Here is a 23,243-nt window from a genome sequence, read left to right as displayed (position 1 = left end):
GGCCCCAGCAAGCCCAGTGACAGTCCCCAGGCAGGCCCCAGGGGGTAAATGTCTGATAAAGGGGTAGGGGGGATGTCTGGTGAAGGTGTTCTTGGCACAGGGGTGGGGGGAGGGGGATCACTTAAAATGACACAGGAGGAGCAGGGGGCAATCGAAATGACACAGGAGGATCAAAAGGGGTTACTAAAATGGCAATCCCCCCTCTGATTCTATGCCATTCTGATTCCCCTCTCTGATCCCCCTGTGTCATTTTAAGTGATCCCCCTCCCCCCACCTAGATACCCCAATTCCTTTTGTTTACCCCTAGAAATGAGCACAAAAAGAAAAAGCTACTCTGTGGAGTACAAGAAAGGAATCGTGGAAGACTCTTGGGGCCAAAATCTTACTGCTCTCTGCAAAGAGAAAATATTGAATATCCGATTGGACCAAAAATGGCGAGCAGAGTATGGTAACCTCATTGAACAAGTGGACAAGGGAAATGCTAAAAAGCACAAATGTGGATCAGGTCGGCAACCATTATTTTCCCAGCTGGAAGACCTGATCTGTGAATGGGTTGTTGACAGGAGAGCAAAGGCTTTGGTTGTGAATAGGGCTGATTCAAGAATTTGCCCTTGCAATGGCACCACAGTTTGACATAGCCCCTGAAGACTTCAAAGCATCACAACACTGGCTGGATAATTTCCTTCAGCGAAGTGAACTGTCTTTAAGAAGATCTACAACCTTGTTTAGGTTGAAAGATACTCAAGTCCTTTATTAATGATGCTGACTACTCTAAATACAATCTTTCCAACATGATTGATATGGATGAAATTGCAGTGTTTATTGAACAGCGGGGTGCCTCCTTAGTGTGCATTCCCTCCACTGCTTATGAAAGTGCACATGTTTCCTGTATTTTAGCAATTCGTCTGGATGGCACTAAAATACCACCTTTAATCATTTCTGAGGGTAAAGTAGGGAAAGATTTAATGTGTTTTGGGTGTTTTTATTCTTGAAACTGACAAAGCCTGGGCCACACAAGCAGTTATAAGGAAGTGGGTCGATCTAATGCTGCCACTTGTTATGCCAGGGAGCCAAAGAGGCCTGCTAGTCTGGGATGCAGCCAGCACTCACCACGCTAAAGACATGAAGACATTTCTTCACGAAAGAAAAATAGATCAGATAATGATTCCCACAGGAATGATGGCCTATCTCCAGACTCTTGATATTGCAATAAACAAGCTATTCAAAGACAATTTGCGCCTGGAAATTAATGACTATATTGAAAATAGAATGGAGATAAATCAGCGTGGAAACTTTGTGAAACCTAAACTGCAAGAAGTTGTGACTTGGGTGAAGAATTCATGGGAGAAAATCACTGATAGTGCATTGCAAATGCACTGTGAGCAGGCTACTTTGACAAAAAGTTCTCATTTAAAGACAATGCTATTGCTAAACATGAGAGATTTGGTCCACTGATCCTGAAAGAAATGGAGTCACAAGAAATTCACCAGGAAATTCAGGAATTGGATTGTTATGATGATGTTCCAGAAGATGATGACATAATTGTCATTGAATAAATGAGTAAATTCTTGATACTGTAGGGTTCACAGTGTGTCTGGTTTGTGCTGACAACTACTGTACTACCATACTGTATACAGGTAATAAATTTCCTTTATTTTCATTTAACAATAAATGTGTGCCATATACTTCTTGGAAAAATAAGACATCCCCTGAAAGTATGACCTAGTGCATCTTTGGGAGCAAAAATTAATATAAGACACCGTCTTATTTTTGGGGAAACAGGGTATATACAATGAAATACTACTCAGCCATAAAAAAGGATGAAATACTGATATTTGCAACAACATAGATGGACCTTTATGTTTTCATTTGGATTTTGAGATGTTCTTTATTTCTGAAAAAATTGCAATGTAATTTTGAAAGACGCATTATATAAATAAATTTGTTTGAGTAATTTCAAACCATGAATATAGTATTCTTTCCATTTATTTGTATTTTTAAATATTCCAATAGATTTTCGTATTTTTAATGTGATTTTGCTAAGAATACTTCACATGAGATCTTCCCTCTTAATATTTAAGTGTACAGTATATTAACTACATGTAGAATGTTGCATTGTAGATTTTCGATCTATACCTTGATTTTTTTTTAACTAAAACTTTATTCTTATTAACTTAATAACTTAATAACTCCTGATTATTACCTTTTTAAGCTGGTAACAATCGCTATTTCACATTTTGAGCCTATAAATTTTAACTATTTTGGATGCATAAGTACAATTATGCTGTATTTGTCTATCTGTGACTAGTGTATTTCACTACTCAGATTGTCTTCAAGTAAGTAAAATAATAAATTAACCAATATGCATATAAAAAAGCTTATGTGACTGTTACGACTGGTCAATTGGACTTCTGGTCAACCAAATGACTGGCTGCTATGGCAGCTTGTTAACAAAGAAGCGGATGGTCAACAAAGGAGCTTTCCTCTGATGGTCAGTGTGCTCCCATAGCCAACCTTCTGCTATTGGACAACCTCCCTCCCTCTAGTCCACATGTGTCAAACACAAGGCCCGCGGGCCAAATCCAGCCTGCCAGGCCTTTCAATGTGGCCCGCACCGCGCTGTCATCACTGCACTCTGCTGTCAGTTTATGACATTGTCAGTTTATGACTGTTCAGTAAACCATTCTGCCCGCGATTTAGGCTGGATTTTAGATTTTGGCCCCTTCTCTGATTGAGTTCGACACCCCTACCATTGGTCCGCCAGCCAATCTACTGTTGCCATGATCGGGCTGGTTGGCCTTGATAGGAACTTGGCAAGATGGAACCAACCAGGCGGAGGAACCCCTTCCATGTATGAATTTGTTCACCAAGCCTCTAATATTAAAGTATTTAGTAATACACTTAACTAAGGAGGTGGAAGATTTGTATACTGAGAATACAAAACATTAATGAAAGAAGATAGGAGGAAATGAAAAAATTTCTTGTATATCGTAAGAAGACATTTATTATGGTCCGCAAATATTAATTTCTGTCTGAATCCTAATGGCATATTTAAAAAAAAAAAATCAATCTTTATTGTTCATATTATTACAAAGGTTCCTCATTTCTTCCCCCATCAGGTACCCACCCCACCCTCCACCCCCTCCCCACCCCCTATTGTCCTCATCCATAGGTGCACAGTTTATGTTCAGTCTCTTCCTCCCTCCTTTTCTCCCAGAACAGTCAGTCCACTCCCCTCCCATATCGCTGAGTCTACTACAATGAACCACTATTATTGTTCATCAGGTTTTTCAATCTCCTTTTTTTGTTGTTGTTGTTGTGTGTGTGTGTGTTTTTTTTTTTTTAATAAACTTTTACATTTCTAAGAATAAATTTTAAAATCTAATAATTTTAAACCTTGTTTTTTTCTGCCCTGGGAATTGAGAAACAAACTTGTTTACATGTAAATTTGCCCTTAGGCTATCAAAAGGTGTAGCCATTCAAAGGTGTAGCCATTCAAATGTAAATGAACACATTGTTTAAAGATAGCTGCTGGTTGGAATTGGATTACCTGTTCTGGGTGGGAAGGGCTTTTCTTCCCCTTTCTCCATTAAAATTAAGGTGTTAGCTTTAAAACCTCTTTTTGGCAAGAGACCTTAAATTTTAACTATTTTGGATGCATAAGTACAATTATGCTGTATTTGTCTATCTGTGACTAGTGTATTTCACTACTCAGATTGTCTTCAAGTAAGTAAAATAATAAATCAATCAATATGCATATAAAAAAGAACTTTAAAATTTTCAGATATTAAATCTGTTACTTAGCATTTTCTCAAATCAATAATACCTCCACATGCCCAAGGATACACTTCACACAAAAGACATTTCCAAATATCATAGATCAACCAACCTCATCCAGGCCCCACACAAGGCACTCACACAGATCAACATCCCAGCGCTATATTAACTCAACACATCCAGATCTAAGCCTTCCTCACTTGATTCAGCAGACCCTCAAGTTCCCGCAAAAGTTTCCAGCCATGTCTGAGAGGCAGCCTTGGGGTGGGGGCAGGTGAGGAGCGAGCTGTTCCGGGCCTGGATGCTCCGAACCTGGCCTCTGTTGCTCTGGTCCATTCTACAACCAGCTGCTCCGGGTCTGGCCACTGCTGCTCCCAGCCTGGCCGCTGCTGCTCTGGGCCTGGCTGCACCCGACCCGGCTGCTCTGGGCCCGGCTGCTCCGGGCCTGGCAGCTCCCAACCTGGCTGCTCCGGGCTTGGCTGCTGCTGCTCTGGGCCTAGCCTCACCCGACTTGGCTGCTCTGGGCTTGGCTGCTCCGGGCCTGGCCACTCCCAGCCCTGCCGCTCCCGGCCTGGCAGCTGCTATTCTGGGACTGGCCACACTCAACCCGGCTGCTCTGGGCCCTGCTGCTCCGGGCCTGGCCGCTCCGGGCCTGGCAGCTGCTGCTCTGGGCCTGACTGCTCCCAACCCAGCTGCTCTGGGCGTGGCTGCTCTGGGCCCGGCCGCTCCGGGCCTGGGAGCTCCAGACCTGGCTGCTCCGGGCTTGGTTGCTGCTGCTCTGGGCCTGTCTTAATGGCATATTTTTTACAGAGATAGAAAAAAACAATTTTATAATTCAAGTGAAACTATAAAGACTACAAATAACCAAATCAGTCTTTAGAGAACAGAGCATAAAAGAGCCAGAAGACATTGATAGAGTTCCAAGAATACACAATCAGATTGTTATTAGAGAATTAAACTCCTCGGTCCCTCATGGTTGTGAAATTGTGGTTCTTTATGCACTGATTAAGCATTTTTAGCAGTCTTACTAGGAAGAAGGGATATGGAAGAAGGCTTCATTGGCACGATGTTACATTTTTCATGTTCCAAAGTCCCTGCCATTAAAGCCAGTCTTGGAAAAGATGCAACTGGGTTCCAGAAAGCTTGCAAAATGCCAGTGTCCAATTTGTGTTCTATACTACAGCTGCGTATAGTTCAGTTTCAGAGCTAGTTAAAGTTTATCAGTCCATATGTGTAATCCAACATGGCCATGATCCATGTATGCAATGAGGACATTTATATCACCAAAATTATAGTGATCACTGCAAACTTACTAAGATGGCTATCACCAAAAACCAATCAATTTACAGATGAATGATTATAGAAATTACAGTGTTTATACAAGTCTGAAACATCCTTGGTCAACTTATTTTTCTTTTAGATTACTTTTATAGTGGAATTTAAAAAAATTCTAGTGTATGGAAAAAAAAATATATTTTTTGTTGTTGTTATTAATTTTGTATCCTGCATCTTTCCTTGTGTATACCAGTATGCATTCACTTGCTTGCTTAGAAAAGTGTTTAACCCTGGGTACGTTGCAATCTTTTTGAAGTTATCTTTGTTTAAATTGTGGAATGCTTATGTATCTGTATGTGTATACTAGTGGTCCGGTGCACGAAATTCATTCACTTGGGTGGTCCCCTAGCTTAGCCTGTGCCCTGTTGCAGTGCAGGAGCCCTGTGATCCAGAGCCCCAAAGAGGTAGGCCCCGCCCACCCATCCAGGGCTCCTTAATGGATTACCCCAAAGAGGTAGGCCGGACCTTGGGGGGTCGAGCCTCCTTGCCTTGCAGAGTCTTGGGACCCCTAGGCCTCTCAACGGGGAGCCCTGCATTGCGGCCCCACCCCTGCCCTCAATGCAAGTCCCTGCCTCCCTTTGCCAGCTGCACACACAGCCTCCAGCTGATCAGTCATTATACCTGATGGCATCCCAACCATTTGCATATTATCCTTTTATTAGTATAGATATAAAAAGATAAAAATAGTGGGCTGTTTTTATTTTGTTATCATTTTTTTAATTTAATCACATGTAAAGTAAAAATTCAGCGTGTTTTAGTCCCCGTAGACACATGTATTTGAATTAAGTATATTACTCTAACCATTATAATACAATATCCCTAAATAACAATTCAGCCATCTTTTATCATTCTTTAAAAAATGTCCAGCCCTGCCCAGCCCACTTTGGTTGCTAGATCAATTCCAGGTTGGGGTGCATATGGAAGGCAACTTATGGCTGTTTCTCACATCAATTTTTTCCCCTCTCTTAAAAAATCAGTAAAAACTTATCTATTCGTGAGATTTTAAAAAATGCCTAAAGTCATTGGATTTTCAAGTGTTTTTTAAACATAAAATGTTTTTTGTTTTTGTTTTTTTTGAGGTATTAAACATGTCACAGTAAAATCATATATTTTAGCCTTAGTAATTTTTGAAAGAAGTGTAGGTAATAGGCTCATTTAGAAATTTGTCTGTATCTTAAATATTAACATTGTTAGATCATAACAATGGAAAATGTTATTTTATTAAAAGCTTATCTGTTCCTAATAATTCAGAAAGAGTATATAATTGTTTTTTTTTAAAAAAGCTGCTGATTCCTGTCACTGGGGGCTGGAGCCATTCCGGCTCAGCCATCTGGTATGTGGATGATTGAATAAATTTATAATCCCTCAAACCATCCCCCCCAACCCCCTCAAAAAAAGTATATAATTATTGAATAATGCAGTTTTGAATTTGCAGGTCCTTTAATGTTGATTTTTCCCTTAATACATGCATATAGTACTATAAATGTATTTTATGAATTTCTTAACATATTTATTGTATAAAAATATGCCCTGGCTGGTGTTTTTCAGTGGTTATAGCACTGGCCTTTGGACTTGGAGGGTCTCAAGTTTGATTTCTGGTTAAGAATATGTACCTGGGTTGCAAGATCAATTCCTGCCCCTGGTTGGGTACATGTGAAAGGCAAACAACAGATGTGTCTCTTTCACATTAATGTTTCACTATCTAGATCTATCTCTTTCTCTGTTTCTGACCTCATCCCCACTCAGAAGTCAACGTGGATGTTGACTACATAGGAGTCAGCACTACATTGTTCAAGGAAGGGTCAATTATATTTTAAAATCAAGATCTTTAACTACTTCTCTTAGATTTGTAAAGGATAATAGCAATGTCTACTATATTTACTTATTAAAAATTTGTCCATATCTTTGAAAGTTTTCTAGACTAAGTATATATTTGATGAAATAATAAATCTGTAGCTTTGTGACAGTGAAATAACATGAGGTTTAAATAATTTTCTAACTTTAGGGATGCAACAAATTTTTATAATGTCACTAAAGACCCGATGCACGAAATACATGCAAGGGGCTTGGCCCCCTGATGCCACAGCTTTATTCTAAATGATGTCTGGTCTAATTTGCATATTATACTTTTATTATTATAGATTTTGTTGATACCTTGTTATTTGGAAAGATACTTTTATTTTATTAGCTATTATTCCAAAACAAAGCTGTCCTGGTTTAAAGAATAATCAGTTAATAAATTAGCACTTTCACAAATGTTTTTATAATAGAAACTAAGTTATTAATATCTAAATACTTATATATAACCTAATTTCAAGTATGTATTAGTATTAGTTTATTTATTTATTACTTAAAAAGTTAACTAAACCAAGTCAACAGTTCTTTTTACTATATAGAGAATTTCTATTTAAAGGTTTATCATTTTTTCTATGAATATTCCTTTTTTTTTTTTTACTCTTTAGAAGAAGTATCATTTTGCAAAAGAAGCCTATGAACAACTTTTACAGACAGAAAACCTACCTGCACAAGTAAAAGCAACTATTTTACAACAGTTAGGTACATAAAAATTTACTTTTTATTATATATTATAATAATTTAGAAAAGTGTGGGATTCAAGGAAACGATTTTAACTTCCAATTTAAAAGTCAATTTTTATTTAGAATTCTGTGTTTTAGGATTGTGACACATTATTTTGAAGTTGCACTTAAAATGAATGCTTTGTTATAAATGTGTTCTCTTTCTTTTGTCCAGAATTGATATATATTTACATCTAAGGGTTAGCACAATTCATCAAAGTGATTCTAAATATAGAGCTTCAATGCAGCTAATTCTTTCAAATTCTCAGTTTATATCCTGGTACTTTCCCTTCTGAAGGATGCTTGAATACTTGCATATATGTGTTTAGCAGTCTGTGAACTTAATTGAATTAAAATAATTTGTATAGCCAGTAAGTGGCTTTTAAAATTTCATCTAAAAATGAAGGAATATTCTGTATTTTATAAGTTTATTATATTTTTATGTATTAAAAGAGAAAAATCTGATGTCCAAAGTTATTTTTATACTTAGTATTCTCCCCAGTAATTCATATTTTTGGTTATCATTTCTAGATTTAATATTTGGGTTAATATTTGTTTGCTTTTCTTTCAGTTTTTATTTGGTCTTGATTAAATAATTTCTAAATTTTAAACAAAATTATGAGTGATAATGAGATTTTTATAATTATTTTATTTATAATTGTAAACATAATTAAACAGTTTGCCTAAGTGGCATTTTAGCAGAGGTATTTAAATACACTTGAATTGACTCATTTGTGAAAAATTGGATTCTATTTGTATTAAATGTTTAATATTCTTTCATAACAATCTTTTCATTTTGTTTGTAGCTGTAATTCTAAACATTAGATTGCTCTTTTAAGTCTTTGAGCCTATATTCACTTAGATTTCAATATAGCTGTAGAGTTTTTCTGTTTGCTGTTTTTATTCTTGGTGAAATGTTAATGAAAATAACCAGTGATTTATCTTTGATTATGTAAATTGTTATCTCTTACAAATATTGGTTTGCTAGATTTTCAAAAATATTTAATCTTGTTTTGTTAATCCTCATGGAACATTTTTTTCAACTGATTTTTAGAGATAGTGGAAGGGGTTGGGGAGAGACAGAGAGAGAAACATGAATCATTGTGAGAGGCACATCATTTGGTTGCCTCTTTCATGCAACCCAGCAAGGGCAGGGATCAGAGCCTGAACCTAGTTATTTGTCCTTGACCAGAACTGAACCTGTGAACCTTCAGTTCCGTGGATGATGCTCTAATCACTGAGCAAAACTGGCTAGGGCAAAAATACTTTAACCTTTAAATGTATAGTAAATTAATAATATTTATATTAATTGGTTTATAAGTTGGACTTCTCTAATTTAAATTTAGGTTCTAATCTACTTATTGCACATTCATTGCCTGAAATTAGTTAATTTTTTTCTCTGCTCTTTATAAGACCTTGATAGCTTTGGTTGTATTTTTTTCTGTGAAATATTGGAAGTTTGATCAAAGGTAAATAAAAATGTACTGAAAGAGTATTTTATTTGGTGTTATTCATGGTATTTTTAAAGCTAATAGAATAGTTGAATTATGGGTAAATGCTCATAATTTTAAAATTATAGGATGGATGCATCATAATGTGGATCTACTGGGAGACAAAGCCACCAAGGAAAGCTATGCAATTCAATATCTCCAAAAGTCATTGGAAGCAGATCCTAATTCTGGCCAGTGTTGGTATTTCCTTGGGAGGTGAGACCAGACCCTTGGATTATACTACTTAAAGTTGACTTAAAATCCCAAATATTAAATCATGTAATATAACCTGGTCAATAATATTTTATTTAAAATACATTATAGTAAAAAGTCTTGGGGGACTAAACTGGGTCTCTTAAATTTGGTGCTTTTACTGAAAAATTATTTTGCTTATTAGTTTCCGTTTTCACATTGATAGATTTGAATTATTGTTATTTGGATTATTGCTCATTTTAATGACTCAAAAAAGTTTTAAAGAATCTTATGAGATAGTAATCATTAGTATTTTTTATTCAGTATTTAAATTATGTTTCCCCCAGTTTCTGTCACTTTTAATGTATTCATTTTTATAAATTATTTTTATTCTGTCTGATGATTATCAGTAGCCCTATAGAAAAGTTCATTTTACAGCTCAAGATCTCAATTTTCATTTCACTTATAAATGAAAGAATTTGGGTGATATTAATCAGATCTTAATTCAAGATTATAAAGATAATTCAATTGTAGTGCTTGACTAATTAAGAAAAATAAGAATAGATCATTAACAATTATGTGGAAGTGTATGATGAAGTGTAATTGAAATTTAGTTTTGTTGTTAACTTTAGATATCTTTTTTTAATTCTGTAAATCATCTGGAATTTGTCTTCCTTTGAGTTATTCCACTAAGCACAATATCCTTTAGGTCCATCATGTTGTTATAGATACCAAGATTTCCTCCTTTTTTATGGTTGAGTTATGTTACATTATATGCATGTTATACTTTTATCTATTCATCTATTGATGGACACTTAAGTTTGTTTCCATATTGTGACTATATTAAGTTTTATATATTAGAATTTCTACTACTGTAGATTAAATGAGAATGAATCTGGATATTTTATTTGTTGTGGCTCAGAATTTAAAATTTATAGCTTGATAAAATATACATAATATAAGGAATTGTTGTTTTTAACCACAGCCATATATGTCCAAGATATAATGAAGTATGTTTAGAAATAATACACTTTTTCATGTCTTTGAGAATAGCAATCTTTTATGGAGGGCTTTTTATAATTTTCTGAATTTAAAACATGACATGTGCTTTTATTTTTTAAAAAAATTATTTTATTTCTTTTTTGATTAAGGTATCACATATTTGTCCTCATTCCCCCATTCCCATCCCAAACCCCTCACCATACTTTTAATCTTGTTAGGAAAATTTACCGGATATACAGAAAACTTTTGATTTCTCAAATAGAAGATATTAACTCTTTCTGAGTTTGGGATTATCATTTTAGACAGCAATTATTTTTAGTCTGTTAAATTTTTCTATGCTTCTGTTGTTCTTACTCTTACTATAAAATCAAGTTTTTAAAAAAATTATATTTTAGAACTTATTAAGGTTCCAAATAAAGATTTTATTGTTAATAAAATTTATTGGGATTTGATGTCAGATACTTCTTACTTTTGCATTTAAGTATCTAATGCATATTGATATTGTGTATTGATTCATGTGTATATAGAGTGTTCCTCCCAAAATGTAGGTATAAAATAAGATATTATGTTTAGATTATTTATTACTGTTTTTCCTTTCCATATATGCATTTTGGCAAAATGTAATTGCTTTAATTATTAGTGGAATACTTCATATATATGTTCGTGGCTATCTGACTGTATCTATTTCCTTTTACAGGTGCTATTCAAGTATTGGGAAAGTTCAGGATGCTTTTGTATCTTACAGGCAGTCTATTGATAAATCAGAAGCAAGTGCAGATACATGGTGTTCAATAGGGTAAGGCTTGTGCACATAAGAGTAACAGCATTTCAGTAGATACATAAATTCACTGAAATACATTAAGTATAATGTATATTAATGTAATACCCAGTCATTTTAGACAATCTGCTTTTTGTTTCTCTTTTCAGTGTGCTCTATCAGCAGCAAAATCAGCCTATGGATGCTTTGCAGGCATATATTTGTGCTGTACAATTGGACCATGGGCATGCAGCAGCTTGGATGGACCTTGGCACTCTCTATGAATCTTGCAGTCAACCTCAGGATGCCATTAAATGCTACTTAAATGCAACTAGATGCAAAAGTTGTGCTAATACTTCTACACTTGCAGGAAGAATTAAGTTTCTACAGGTAAAAATTTTAAGTAGCATGTTTCTCAAGACCCATTTCAGTATGATGATAACTGGTAGAAAGAGGGTGGCTGGAAAGTTTGTATATTTTTGTTTCGATGTCAAGAATTTGTTTTTATAATTTTAATATTTTGTGATATTTTACTTTTTATTTTAGCTAAGATATGTAGAATTTAAAATGTTCTTTGCACATATGCTTTTTGATGCACCTTAATTTGCATGATTTTTCAGTTTGTTTTAACATTTTTAGAAAAGGACAATTTTTTATTTAGTTTTGCTTGAAATTTTATGAGAGAATATTGAAGAGAGTTGAGAAAAAAACAGAACGTAGCTTTGTCCTGGTTCACATGAGTATATCCTAGCCGCCCTCTTTATACTTAGCATATATCTAAAACCTCACAATTAAAAACTGTTTTCTTTATAAAAATAAGTAACATTCAGGAAAAGTTAGTGGACTTACTTTAATAGGCCTGTGTTAAATTTGCTTTCTACATAATTTTTCCTAGGCTCAGTTGTGTAACCTTCCACAAAGTAGTCTACAGAATAAAACTAAATTACTTCCTAGTATTGAGGAGGCATGGAGCCTACCAATACCTGCAGAGCTTACTTCCAGGCAGGGTGCCATGAACACAGCACAGCAGGTGAGAAGTTGGGTTCTGTTCTGTAGGTACCCAGCTTTAAGGGTTCTTTTCAATCTGTAGTGGTCCAAGTTACATTACTAAGAGTAGGATTGGCATTTTGAAAAAAAACAAAAAACTTTCAAATTTAATTGGAAAGGGATTTAGATAAAAATAATGACTTCCTCTAGTGTGGGAGGAATTTTGGCATAACCTTTTAAAACCTTAAAGTTTCTCATTATTTTTTGAAGGGATTTCTTAAGGGACTATCATACTGACTTATCAAATTGAAAAACAAAACAAACTTTTTCCATAGAAGGTACACAATTCTCCTGGTGACTCATTGGACTTTGTTTTTAAATAATTGTATTATATGGTGTTCACATAGTTTTGGAAATAATGCAGCTAAAAATGTATTATAATTGGGAAGAATGAACTATGAATATGTAGAACCATATTTTTTGTCTTATTTCTGTAATTCTTAGGCTTCTAAAACTCATCATCCAAAAACTGAACCTGTATTAGGCCTCAGTCAAACACCAATTTTACAGCAACCCTTGCCAGTACAAATGATTCCTTCTAGCCAAGTAGATGGCCTCTCCAGTCCTGCCAAGAAGAAAAGAATATCTAGTCCAATAAAGGTATATGTAAATTTTAGAGAAATGAAAATTTCCAATCACAAATAAAGCTTTTGCCCTGGTCAGGAAACTCAGTTGGTTAGAGCATTATCCCAATATGTTAAGACTTCTGGTTTGACCTTTGTTCAGGGCAAATCAATGAATCAATGAATGTTTAAATAGTGGGATGAAAAGATGTTTTTCTTTCCCTCTCCATATATGTCTTCCTTATCTTCTCCCTCTCCCTGTTCATCCTCTTCTCTCTAAAATCAAGGAAATTTTTTTTCTAAATGAAATTTTTAAGTATTCTGAAGTGTTACTTCCCTTATAGTTTAAACTTGTATACAAGGTGAAAAGTTATTCAGTTATTGGCAGTATGTTCTGCTGAGAAGTTGTATTATCATTTAAAGACAAGAACTATACCTTTATGTTCATCAAATCATTTTACTCATTTTTCTGTTTTCATAAACTTAATATTATACTTTTTCCACCACATTTTGCTAACATTGTAATAAATGAAATTTTGTAGATGAGGAAACACCATGTAAGTTCTTCCAGCCACTATTTAGTAGAGATTTCTTAAAGTGGACGATGGTTAAATTCATAGGTTTCCAATTTGACTATTCACTTAAAATTATTTTTAAATGATTTTAAAACATTAGTCCTATGTATAAAAATTCTTCAGTTCTTAGTCTCATGATTTCTCACTACTCATTAAAGTTAAAGTTTGAATTCAACCATATATTTTTCAGCACTAAATTTTTTTTTCAAAATAGTTTTGAGAACTCCACCAGTTTCACATACTTCACTATAGCAACAGGTTAATGCATGGTATTTCAAATTACAGAAATTATAGGTATGAAATTATAGTCTATTAATAGTTTTCCCTCTATATTCAAGCAGTAATAGAACCCTTTCAGCTATTTTTTAATACTATGTCTATTCCATTTTAAGTGGCAATAAGCATAATGAGCCCACATTTTTCAGGGCAAAAAAACAAAAACAAAAACACATAGTGTAGAGTTTATAAATTTTTTTTTATTCTTTTAATGAATTAATGTGTTTGAAATGTAAAAATTAGTAAAAGATGGGTATTCGACTTAAAGGCTCCTTATAGTTCCTGCCTCTAGCCAGTTAATATTCCTTTTCATCCAGTAATCAATGTAAATAGCTTTTTTTTTTTTTTTTTAAAATGTTTTTGTTTTTAGAGATAATATTGGATATGTACAAGAAAAAAAACCTTATGTTATAGATCCTTTCCTGTCTTTGTTGTATAGTAAATGCCGGTTAAATGTTATGTATAAGTATTGCTGAATTTGAAAGATTTGTGTATCTTCCAGAACTTTTTTTCCCCTATATGCTGCTACTTTTCCCCTATATGCTGCTACACAAGAGGTTTGTTGCAGGAAATTCAAGCATGGGTAGGGTCCCTAGGCCTGGCTGGCTCCTGGTAGTCAGCGCATGTCAAAGCGAACAATCTTGAATTCCTGATGGGACTGTTTGCATTATTATATAGGACTAGAGGCCTACTGTACAAAATTTATGCATGGGTGTTAGGGGAGGGTCTCCCTTAGCCCAGCCTGCACCCTCTCCAATCTGGAACCCCTTCTGGGATGTCTGACTGCCAGTTTAGGCTCCATCAGACAGGACCTAAACCTGTAGTCAAGACATCCCTCTTGCAATCCAGGACTGCTGGCTCCTAACTGCTCACCTGCCTGCCTGCCTGATTGCCCCTAACTGCTCCCCTGATGGCCTAATTTCCTCCAACTGTCTCATTTCCTCCAACTGCCTCTGTCGGCTTTTTGCGGGCTGCAAGTACAGGTGCTCGGGACCTGAGGTGGGTCAGCTTTGCATCTCTGTTTGTAAGCCTTCCTGCTTCCCAATCAACTGCTAAATTAATTTCTTAAAGTGAGGGCTTCCTATTATAGCACTGTGCTCCTGCCAGGCTCCGATCTCATGGAACTCTCCAGCCTGGCTTCTCCTGGGCCGGCTTTGTCAGGAAGGACATCTGGAAGATCTTTAGGAAGATGTCCAGTCTAATTAGCATATTGCCCTTTTATTAGTATAGATAATATTACTTTTTCCCTCCTTGGAAACTGCTGTTTATTTAACTACATAACTGCAAATAATATTGCTTTTAATCTGTTCTGTTATAATCCGATACTGTATAATATTAGGTCTAGTAATAATTAATGTCGTTTTCTAATACTTTTTAAAATCGAATTTATTTAAACAATACAACAAAACTTAATCAACAATATAGTTGCCGTTGTTTTCTACTACTTGTGCCCAACGCTCAGGAAACATTTTAATCCCTCTGTTGTAAAATTCTTGTGATTTTGATGCAAAAAATTCGGTCAATGCATTTTTGAGGCATTCTTCATTATTAAATTTTTTTCCAAGAAGAAAGTTTTGCAAAGAACGAAACAAATGGTAATCGGAAGGGGCAATATCAGGAGAATATGCAGGTTGAGGGAGAACTTCCCATTCCAACTGGCGCCGTTTTTCAGCAGTGATTCTTGCAGTATGCGGTCGTGCGTTATCGTGGTGAAGAATTACGCCCTTCCGATTAATCAGCGCGGGTTCTTTTTCTCTTAAAGCTTGGGCTAACCTTTCCAATTGGGCACTATACACTGCACTTGTAATGGTTTGGTTACATGGTAAAAGTTCATAATGAAGAATTCCTTTAAAATTCCACCAAACACACATCACTTTTTTCGCATGCAAGTCAGGTTTTGGCGTGGGCTGTGGTTCCTCATTTTTGTCCAACCATTGAGGCAGCCTTTTCAAATTAACATACAGCACCCATTCTTCATCTCCGGTAACAATTTGCTCTAAAAACAGCAAACGGTTTTGACGAGAGAGGAGCGAACTGCAAATTGTGACTCTTTGATTACGGTTGTTGTCGGTCAACTCATGAGGAACCCATTTTCCAAACTTTTGGACTTTGCCAAGTGCACGCAATTGATTGGAAATTGTTTTTTGTGAACAATTTAAAGTTGTCGCAAGCTCTTGTTGGGTAATTTGAGGATTTTGCACCAAAAGAGCTTGAGGAGCTTCTTGATCAAAATTGGACACACGGCCTAGACCACTCTTGTCATCTAACGAAAAATTTCCCTCGCGAAATTTCTCAAACCAACGCTGGCATTTTCTGGCGCTAACTGCATCTTGACCAAGAGCACTACAGATGTTTTTTGCAGCTTCACTTGCTTTTCTTCCTAATTGGAACTCGTAAAGCATGCAGTGCCGAATATGCTCTTCATCCGCCATCTTCTTAGCCCTAGTTTTGCAACAAAAACCAAACCAAACACAAACTTTTTCAAGCAAAACTTGTTAATTGCACTTCACACGTTCTGTAGATACCACGTGTTTGAAGGTTATGTACATACAAGTCAACGCCAAGCAAGATTTTAAACGAATGTTAAAAACGACATTAATTATTACTAGACCCGGCTAATATGCAAATCAACTGAGTGGTAGAATGAGTGATCACTAAGATATGCACTGACTACCAGGGGGCAAATACTCAATGCAAGGAGATGACCACTGGCAGTCAGTGTGTCAGAAACGGCTTACAGCAAGCGAGCTCAGCTACTATGGCTGGAGCCTCTCGTTCCTCTGTGGCAGTCAGACATCCCCCGAGGGCTCCCAGATTGTGAGAGGATGCAGGCCCGGCTGAGAGCAGTGCATGAATTGTGTGCACTGGGCCTTTAGTACATTATATGGTTTTAAGTAGCTTTATTAAGATTGTAATTTCTTGCTCTAGCCAACTTGGCTTAGTGGGTAGAGCATTGGCCCATGGAATAAAGTATCTGGGCTCAGTTCCAGTCAAGGACCATATACATATGCTAAGTTACAGGCTTGGAGTGTATGCAGGAGACAGTCAATCAGTGTGTGTTTCGTCTGTCTCTTCTCTTCTTCCACTCTCTAAGCATCAATGAAAATATGTCTTTGGGTGAGAATTAACAACAATACAAAAAGATTGTAATTTTTTTCCACGCAAAATATATTTAACTTAAAACACATAAATAACCTTCTTTAGATGAACTTATGGTTTTTTCCATTTTCCTCAAGGGACTTAATCTTTGCATCAGTTAGTTTTGATTAGAAATCACAATTTTGACCACATAAATGTTCTTACTTTTTTCAGTGTTAGGTTGCTTGAGAGTGTGTTATTTCTTAGATTTAACTTTATATTCTTTTCATTTTGTTAGCACTTGGAACAGCTACATGCAAATACAGATAATTTAAATCCAGCACAGAAGCTGATGCTGGAACAGTTGGAAAATCATTTTGTTTCAATGCAACAAGTATGTATACCATTTTTACTCCAGTATTTGTCATGTTAATTGCGTTTCTGGACTAAAATGTTACTCAGAGTATTTTAATGCTCAACTTACTACATATATTCAACAGAATTTATATGTCTGAATTGAAATACTAATTAACGGATTTTTCTTTTAAATAGACATAAATAAATTTAGAACAAAACACTGGTATTTTGCTCTTTGTCTACATAATATTTCAGTCACGTTCTATAGACTTTTTTTTTTAATAATATATTTTATTGATATTTTTTTTTTACAGAGAGGAAGGGAGAGAGATAGAGAGCTAGAAACGTCAATGAGAGAGAAACATCAACCAGTTGCCTCTTGCATACCCCCTACCGGGGATGTGCCCTCAACCAATGTACATGCCCTTGACTGGAATCGAACCTGGAACCTTTCAGTCCACAGACGACGCTCTACCACTGACCCAAACCGGCCTCGGCCTATAGACGTTTTTTTTATCCTATACAATAAAGAGATAATATGCCAATTGATCATCAAGTCCTAATAAGATGGTGGTGCCCACCGCCACAAGATATTTTGAACATGAGACAAACTACTGGACTTCCTTATGGGTGCCCTGTCTCCTCAGCCCCACCAGCAATGAATTTTCATGCAATCAATACTTTTAAAAAAATTTGTATCTCAATATATGGTAATTACTTTTAGATCATATGTTCTTGGGAAGCAGGCCTAAGCCAATAGGTGGGCATCCCGCAAGGGTCACAAGACTATGAGAGGGCACAGGCTCGGCTGACAGTCTCCCTGTGTGCATGAGTATTTTTATGCATAAGGCCTCAAGTTATTTTATAATTAATAATTACCCAGACTCTGGTGGAGCTGTTTTAACAATAGTTTGATAGCAAAGATTTGGCATAAATGTAATGGAATGGAAATTTTAAGTCCACTGTAATGGTGGAAAATAAGATCTTTATATTACTGACAAAATTTTCAGCTGCTTTTTTTGTCCTTATACCATTAATAAATTTAAAAAATATTTTTATATAATAAATCTTTATTGTTTAGATTATTACAGGTGTTTGTTTCTCTTTCTCTCCCACCCCCCCATAGCTCCCCTCCACCTGATTCCCTACCCCACACCATCCCTTACCCCCAGGACTATCTTCATCCATAGGAGTAAAATTTTTGTCCAATCTCTTCCTGCACCCCTCAAACCCTTTCCCCCTGAGAATTGTCAGTTAACTCCCTTTCTGTTTCCCTGATTCTATTATATTCATCAGTCCATTCTGTTCTTCAGATTTTTTATTCACTTGATTTTTAGATTCACTTGTTGGAAAGTATGTATTTGATATCTTTTTGTTGTTCATAGTTTTTACCTTTACCTTTTTCTCATTCTTCCTCTTCTTAAAGAATACCCTTTAGCATTTCATGTAATCCTGGTTTGGTGATGATTAACTGCTTTAGCTTTTTCTTATCTGTGAAGCTCTTTATCTGACCTTCAATTCTGAATGATGGCTTTTCTGGGTAAAGTAATCTTGGTTGTAGGTTCTTGCTATTCATCACTTTGAATATTTTTTGCCACTCCCTCTGGCCTGCATAGTTTCTGTTGAGAAATCAGCTGACAATCATATGGGTACTCCTTTGTAGGTAACTAACTGTTTTTCTCTTGCTGCTTTCAACATTCTCTCTTTGTCTTTTGCTCTTGGCATTTTAATTATGATGTGTCGTGGTGTAGTCCTCTTTAGATTCCTCTTGTTTGGGGCTCTGGACTTGTAAGTCTATTTCTTTCACCAGGTAGGGAAAGTTTTCTGTCATTATTTCTTCCAATAGGCCTTCAATATCCTATGCTCTCTCTTCTTCTGGCACTCCAAAATCCAGATGTTGGTTTGCTTAAAGCCGTCCCAGAGGCTCCTTACATTGTCCTCACACTTTTGGATTATTCTTTTTTTGTGCCTCTGGTTGGGTGTTTTTTGTTTCCTCATATCCCAGATCTTTGGTTTGACTCTTGGGGTACATTGATCTACAGTTGAGTTTCTGTATATTCTTTATTTCATAGAGTGTATACTTAATTTCTGGCTGGTCCTTTTCCTTTTTTTTTTCGTTTTTTGGTATTCTCATTAGTGTCATGGAAGGTCCCTTCAAGTTTCTCAGCGGTTTTTAGAAGATTGTTGAGTAACCTTATAAATGTGATTCTGAACTCTGTGTTGTCCAGTAGTTTACTTTCCTCCATCTCACCCATTCGTGACATGCTTTTGTGTCTTCCCATTTTGATAGCCTCCCTGTGTTGATGGAGTGGCTTTCTATGGTAGGTGACCTATAGGGGCCAGTGACTCAGCTTCCTCAATCACCTGAGATGGTTGCTCTTCCGTACACCCCTTTGTGGGCTCAGTACAAAGTCTTGGTTTAGTTAAGCCTTGATTGCTGTTGGTACACTTGGAGGAATTGACCGCCAGGCCCATTGGCTGTGAGGACCTGCTGTGTCTATAATGGAAGAACTGCTGTGCTGCTGACTGGCTTATGGTACAGGCCTTGTTTCAGTGGGGCTTTTGTGTTCACTGAGTCTATAAGTGAATGTGGCACTTATAGATGAGAGGAGTTGAAATCTGGTGTCTCACACTGACCATTAGATTCACTGGCTTCTGGACCTCCAATGGGGTGCAGTTCAGTTACTGTCTGAGTCCACCCTGCAGGAGTTACAGCAAGAACCACAGTTCTCTCCCTGCTTGGAGCTTGGAGGCTTTGGAGCTGTCTGCACCAGGTTGCAAGTTTGCTAGGTTAAATTGCAATAGAGAAGGCCATTCATATGCAAAAGCTGCTTCTTGGAGCTTGGGTGTGTTTGTAGATTGTGTGGGGTGGGTTCAGGGTGTCACTGGGCTAGGGTGTGGCCAACAGTGATACCTGCCAGTGAGTAGTCTGCCTCTCTATTGTGTCCAGTGTCTTGTCTCCCAGTGCAGCAAACAACTATTCTTGCATGAAACTCTGCAAGCAAGCCACCCTCACTTTCTGACCCAATGGCAGATAGTCTAGCTTCTCTTCAGAAAATGGATTTCAGAGAGATTGGGAGCTTGGCTCTCTTCAGGTAGAAGAAAGTAAAACCCTCTGCTAGCTGGGATATGCCACCAGCCTGTATTGTATGCGCGCACCCGTACCTCAGTTTTTCAGTGCTTGAGCCCTGAATGCTTCTTTCTTTTTAAGTCTAGTTTTAGAGCTTCCTTTCAGCCAGCTTTCACATGGTTCTGGGTGATAGATGTTTTGTCTTTTAGTTGTAATTTTAAATTTGTAGTGCATGGCAGCAGTTTAGGTGTATTTACCTAAGCCACCATCTTGGATCTTCTCCATTAATAAATTTCTTTAAAAATTAAAAAGACTTTCACTTTACCCATATGAACATTATGTGTCATTTTCAAAATGTGTATTTTTTAATTTAGAAAGATTTAATGTTATATTAAACTAGAGGCCAGTGCATGAAAATTCATGCATTGGAGGGGAGGGGGCAGTCTTCAGCCTGGCCTGCTTCCTCTCACAGTCCGGGAGCCTTCAGAAGCAGAGGTGACCCGGTGATCAGGGGAAGGATCACCCCCATCACACCTCTGCTGCTGCCACTGCCAGTAGCACAAGCCTCAGCTGGCCTTGGTTGCCTGAGCCTTGGGTGACCCTGTTGCCATCTGAAGCTTGCCTATGCCTCAGGCCAGTCTAGGGTGGCTAGGGTTCTGAGGAGACTGGAGGACTTCAGAGGCAGGCACCCAGCCTTGCCAAATGTCTCTCCCAGTGGAGCTGAGGATACTGGGCAGCACATTCTTGTGGCTGTGGATGCCACTATCTTTGAGCGCACGTCAGTCAATTAGCACATTCCCTTTTAATTTGCTATGGGTGCCACCACCTTTGAGGGTGGGGCAATACATTGCATATTTCTTACTATTGGCTGTATTCACTGCCATCTTTGGGATAGTGTGAATGTCAATTAGCATATCCCTCTTTATTGATAGCATTAGATATGTATTGATAACATATTTTCAGTCACACAAAACAGGTTTTGTTTTTTGCTTTTGAACGTGAGACAAACTGCTGGATTTTCTTATGGGCTAATAACTGAGTTATCAATGCCTGCAAATTCTGTCTTCATCCAACAATCATATTCTCTGCTTAGAGTAAACAACCATATTCTTTGCTTAGAGTATGTAGTGTCTCTCAGCTTGACGTTTACTCTGTTTTGGAAAACCTTTGTCCAATGGACCAGGGCATCCTCTCCAATCTGTGGAAGTTTTGGGGGAAACCCTAGCTTCCTGCTCTTCCACCTATGTGGCTGCTGCCATTTCTGTTTAAATTAATGTATCTTTTATCATTGAAACTTTGTAGCATTGAATGCAGGTCTAGGCTGGCAAAGGCAGGTGGAAAGCTTGGCTTCCTCCATTGCTTTTGAAACCCTAGCCTTCCTCCTATTTTCTGTGGCTACAGCCATCTTGGTTGGTTTATTTGCATATTTTCTCCTGATTGGCCAGTGGGCATGGCTTGTGAGTGTAGTGGAGGCACGTTTTTTTATTAGATAGAACTAGAGGCCTGATGCAATGGTACAACTCCAGCAGGAGCCACCTTTTCGCCTTTCCGCCTTTCCATACTGCCCAGAGGCCTGAGCGCTGGAATGATGCTGAATGCCTGCGTCTTTGCCATGGCAACAATGCAATCATCCCACTCAGTGCCTGTTTATGCAAATTAACCTACCATATTTGTTGAGTTTATTTGCAGTTTCTCATGATTAGCTGGTGGGCGTTGCAAAAGTACAATCAATTTGCATATTACTCTTTTATTAGATAGGATTGATTATACTAGGGGTCCAGTGTACAAATTTGTGAACCTTGAAAGGAACTGTGGGCTTCGAGGCTGCAGTGGGCACAGGGGCAGTCTCAGTCTATTGTCCACACCCCTTGTCCAGTCCCTCCTTCCATGCCCCCCAGTCGCCTGTCTACTGGCAATCCTACTCCTGTTGCTGCTGTTTCCACATGCTGACAGTGCCAGCCCTGCTCACACACGCTGATGATGTGGAACCAGCAGCAAGTGCAAGCAGGGCCAGTGCTGTCAGCATGTGTGAGAGGCAGCTATTGTCCCATTTGCCCTTCAGGAACAGGAAAAGGTCAGGGCCAGCAGCTGCTGCTTGTACCTGCTGATGACACCAAGAGATTGGGACCCCTGTCAGGCACTGGTATCAGGTGTGAGTGGGGATATTACTGGCAGTGGGTGTGAGTAGCGGATCTAGCACCAGCAGCGGATACAAATGTTGGTGGGACTGCAGTGCATGGAAGCAAAGAATTTCCAGTAACCACCAGAGGCTTGCCCTAATGACAGCAACTGGTGCCCTCCTCGTGTGGTGCCCTGCCTTCATGTGGTTGCTCCTGCTCACCTTCTCCAACATTCTACTACAGCCAACAACTACCATGTTCCACACACATCCCCTGGTGGTCAGAGCAGGTCATAGCAACCTGTTGTTCCACTGTTTGCAATATTTGCATTTTCGCCTTTTTAAAAAAATATATATATTTTATTGATTTTTTTTACAGAGAGGAAGGGAGAGGGATAGGGAGCTAGAAATGTCGATGAGAGAGAAACATTGACCAGCTGCCTCTTGCACACCCCCTACTGGGGATGTGCCTGCAACCAATGTACATGCCCTTTACCCAAATCAAACCTGGGACCCTTCAGTCCGCAGACCAACGCTCTACCACTGAGCCAAACCGGTTTTGGCCATTTTCGCCTTTTATTAAATAGGATATAAATATATACAAGGGTACTGTCTCTAGCAGCTGCTGGATGTGGGCCAGGGCTTACTTTATCCAGCTGCCAGCTGCCACCGGGGCCTTCCTTCATTCCGTGCCACTTCCTGTTGGTCAGCGCAATGTCATAGTGAGCAATAGAACTCCTGTCCTTTGAACTCCCGAGGGGTCATTTTTGCATATTAGGTTTTTACATATATGCATATAAAATCTGCACTAGTGTGGAAAAGAGGAAAAATGAAGATGTTAAAGTCTTAGAAAATTGAGAGAATTAGAAACAAGAAAAGAGGTAAAATGTGGTTAAAATGTAATTTATAAATAGAGGGTGAAATTTGAACTTAAAGAATGGCCATAATTTTTCTTGAGAGTAAGTTGGAAATATTAAAGGTTTTGATGTAGAGGTTCTTGAATAATGTCTTTTTAAAGATTTATTAATC

At 37.5% G+C, this 23,243-nt stretch overlaps 1 protein-coding gene across 4 annotated transcripts in view; it reads left to right on the top strand.

Annotated features, from left to right (window-relative positions):
• LOC311615836 (lysine-specific demethylase 6A-like) overlaps nt 1-23,243 on the top strand; it is a 222,587-nt gene that overhangs the window by 120,974 nt on the left and 78,370 nt on the right. For 2 of the 4 annotated variants that reach the window (XM_084871272.1, XM_084871271.1), the window contains 7 exons: nt 7,575-7,668; nt 9,268-9,394; nt 11,070-11,168; nt 11,300-11,519; nt 12,025-12,159; nt 12,621-12,776; nt 16,967-17,062. In XM_084871272.1, the coding sequence (XP_084727398.1) occupies nt 7,575-7,668; nt 9,268-9,394; nt 11,070-11,168; nt 11,300-11,519; nt 12,025-12,159; nt 12,621-12,776; nt 16,967-17,062 (927 nt within the window). The remainder of the gene's footprint in view (nt 1-7,574; nt 7,669-9,267; nt 9,395-11,069; nt 11,169-11,299; nt 11,520-12,024; nt 12,160-12,620; nt 12,777-16,966; nt 17,063-23,243) is intronic. The other 2 variants (XM_084871274.1, XM_084871273.1) reach the window with 1 other exon arrangement.

Source organism: Pipistrellus hanaki, assembly GCF_964339955.1.
Source record: "Pipistrellus hanaki genome assembly, chromosome: Y".
In the NCBI taxonomy this organism is placed as follows: domain Eukaryota; kingdom Metazoa; phylum Chordata; class Mammalia; order Chiroptera; family Vespertilionidae; genus Pipistrellus; species Pipistrellus hanaki.
The sequence above is the reverse complement of the archived record's forward strand: the minus strand, read 5'-3'. Positions and strand labels throughout refer to the sequence as shown.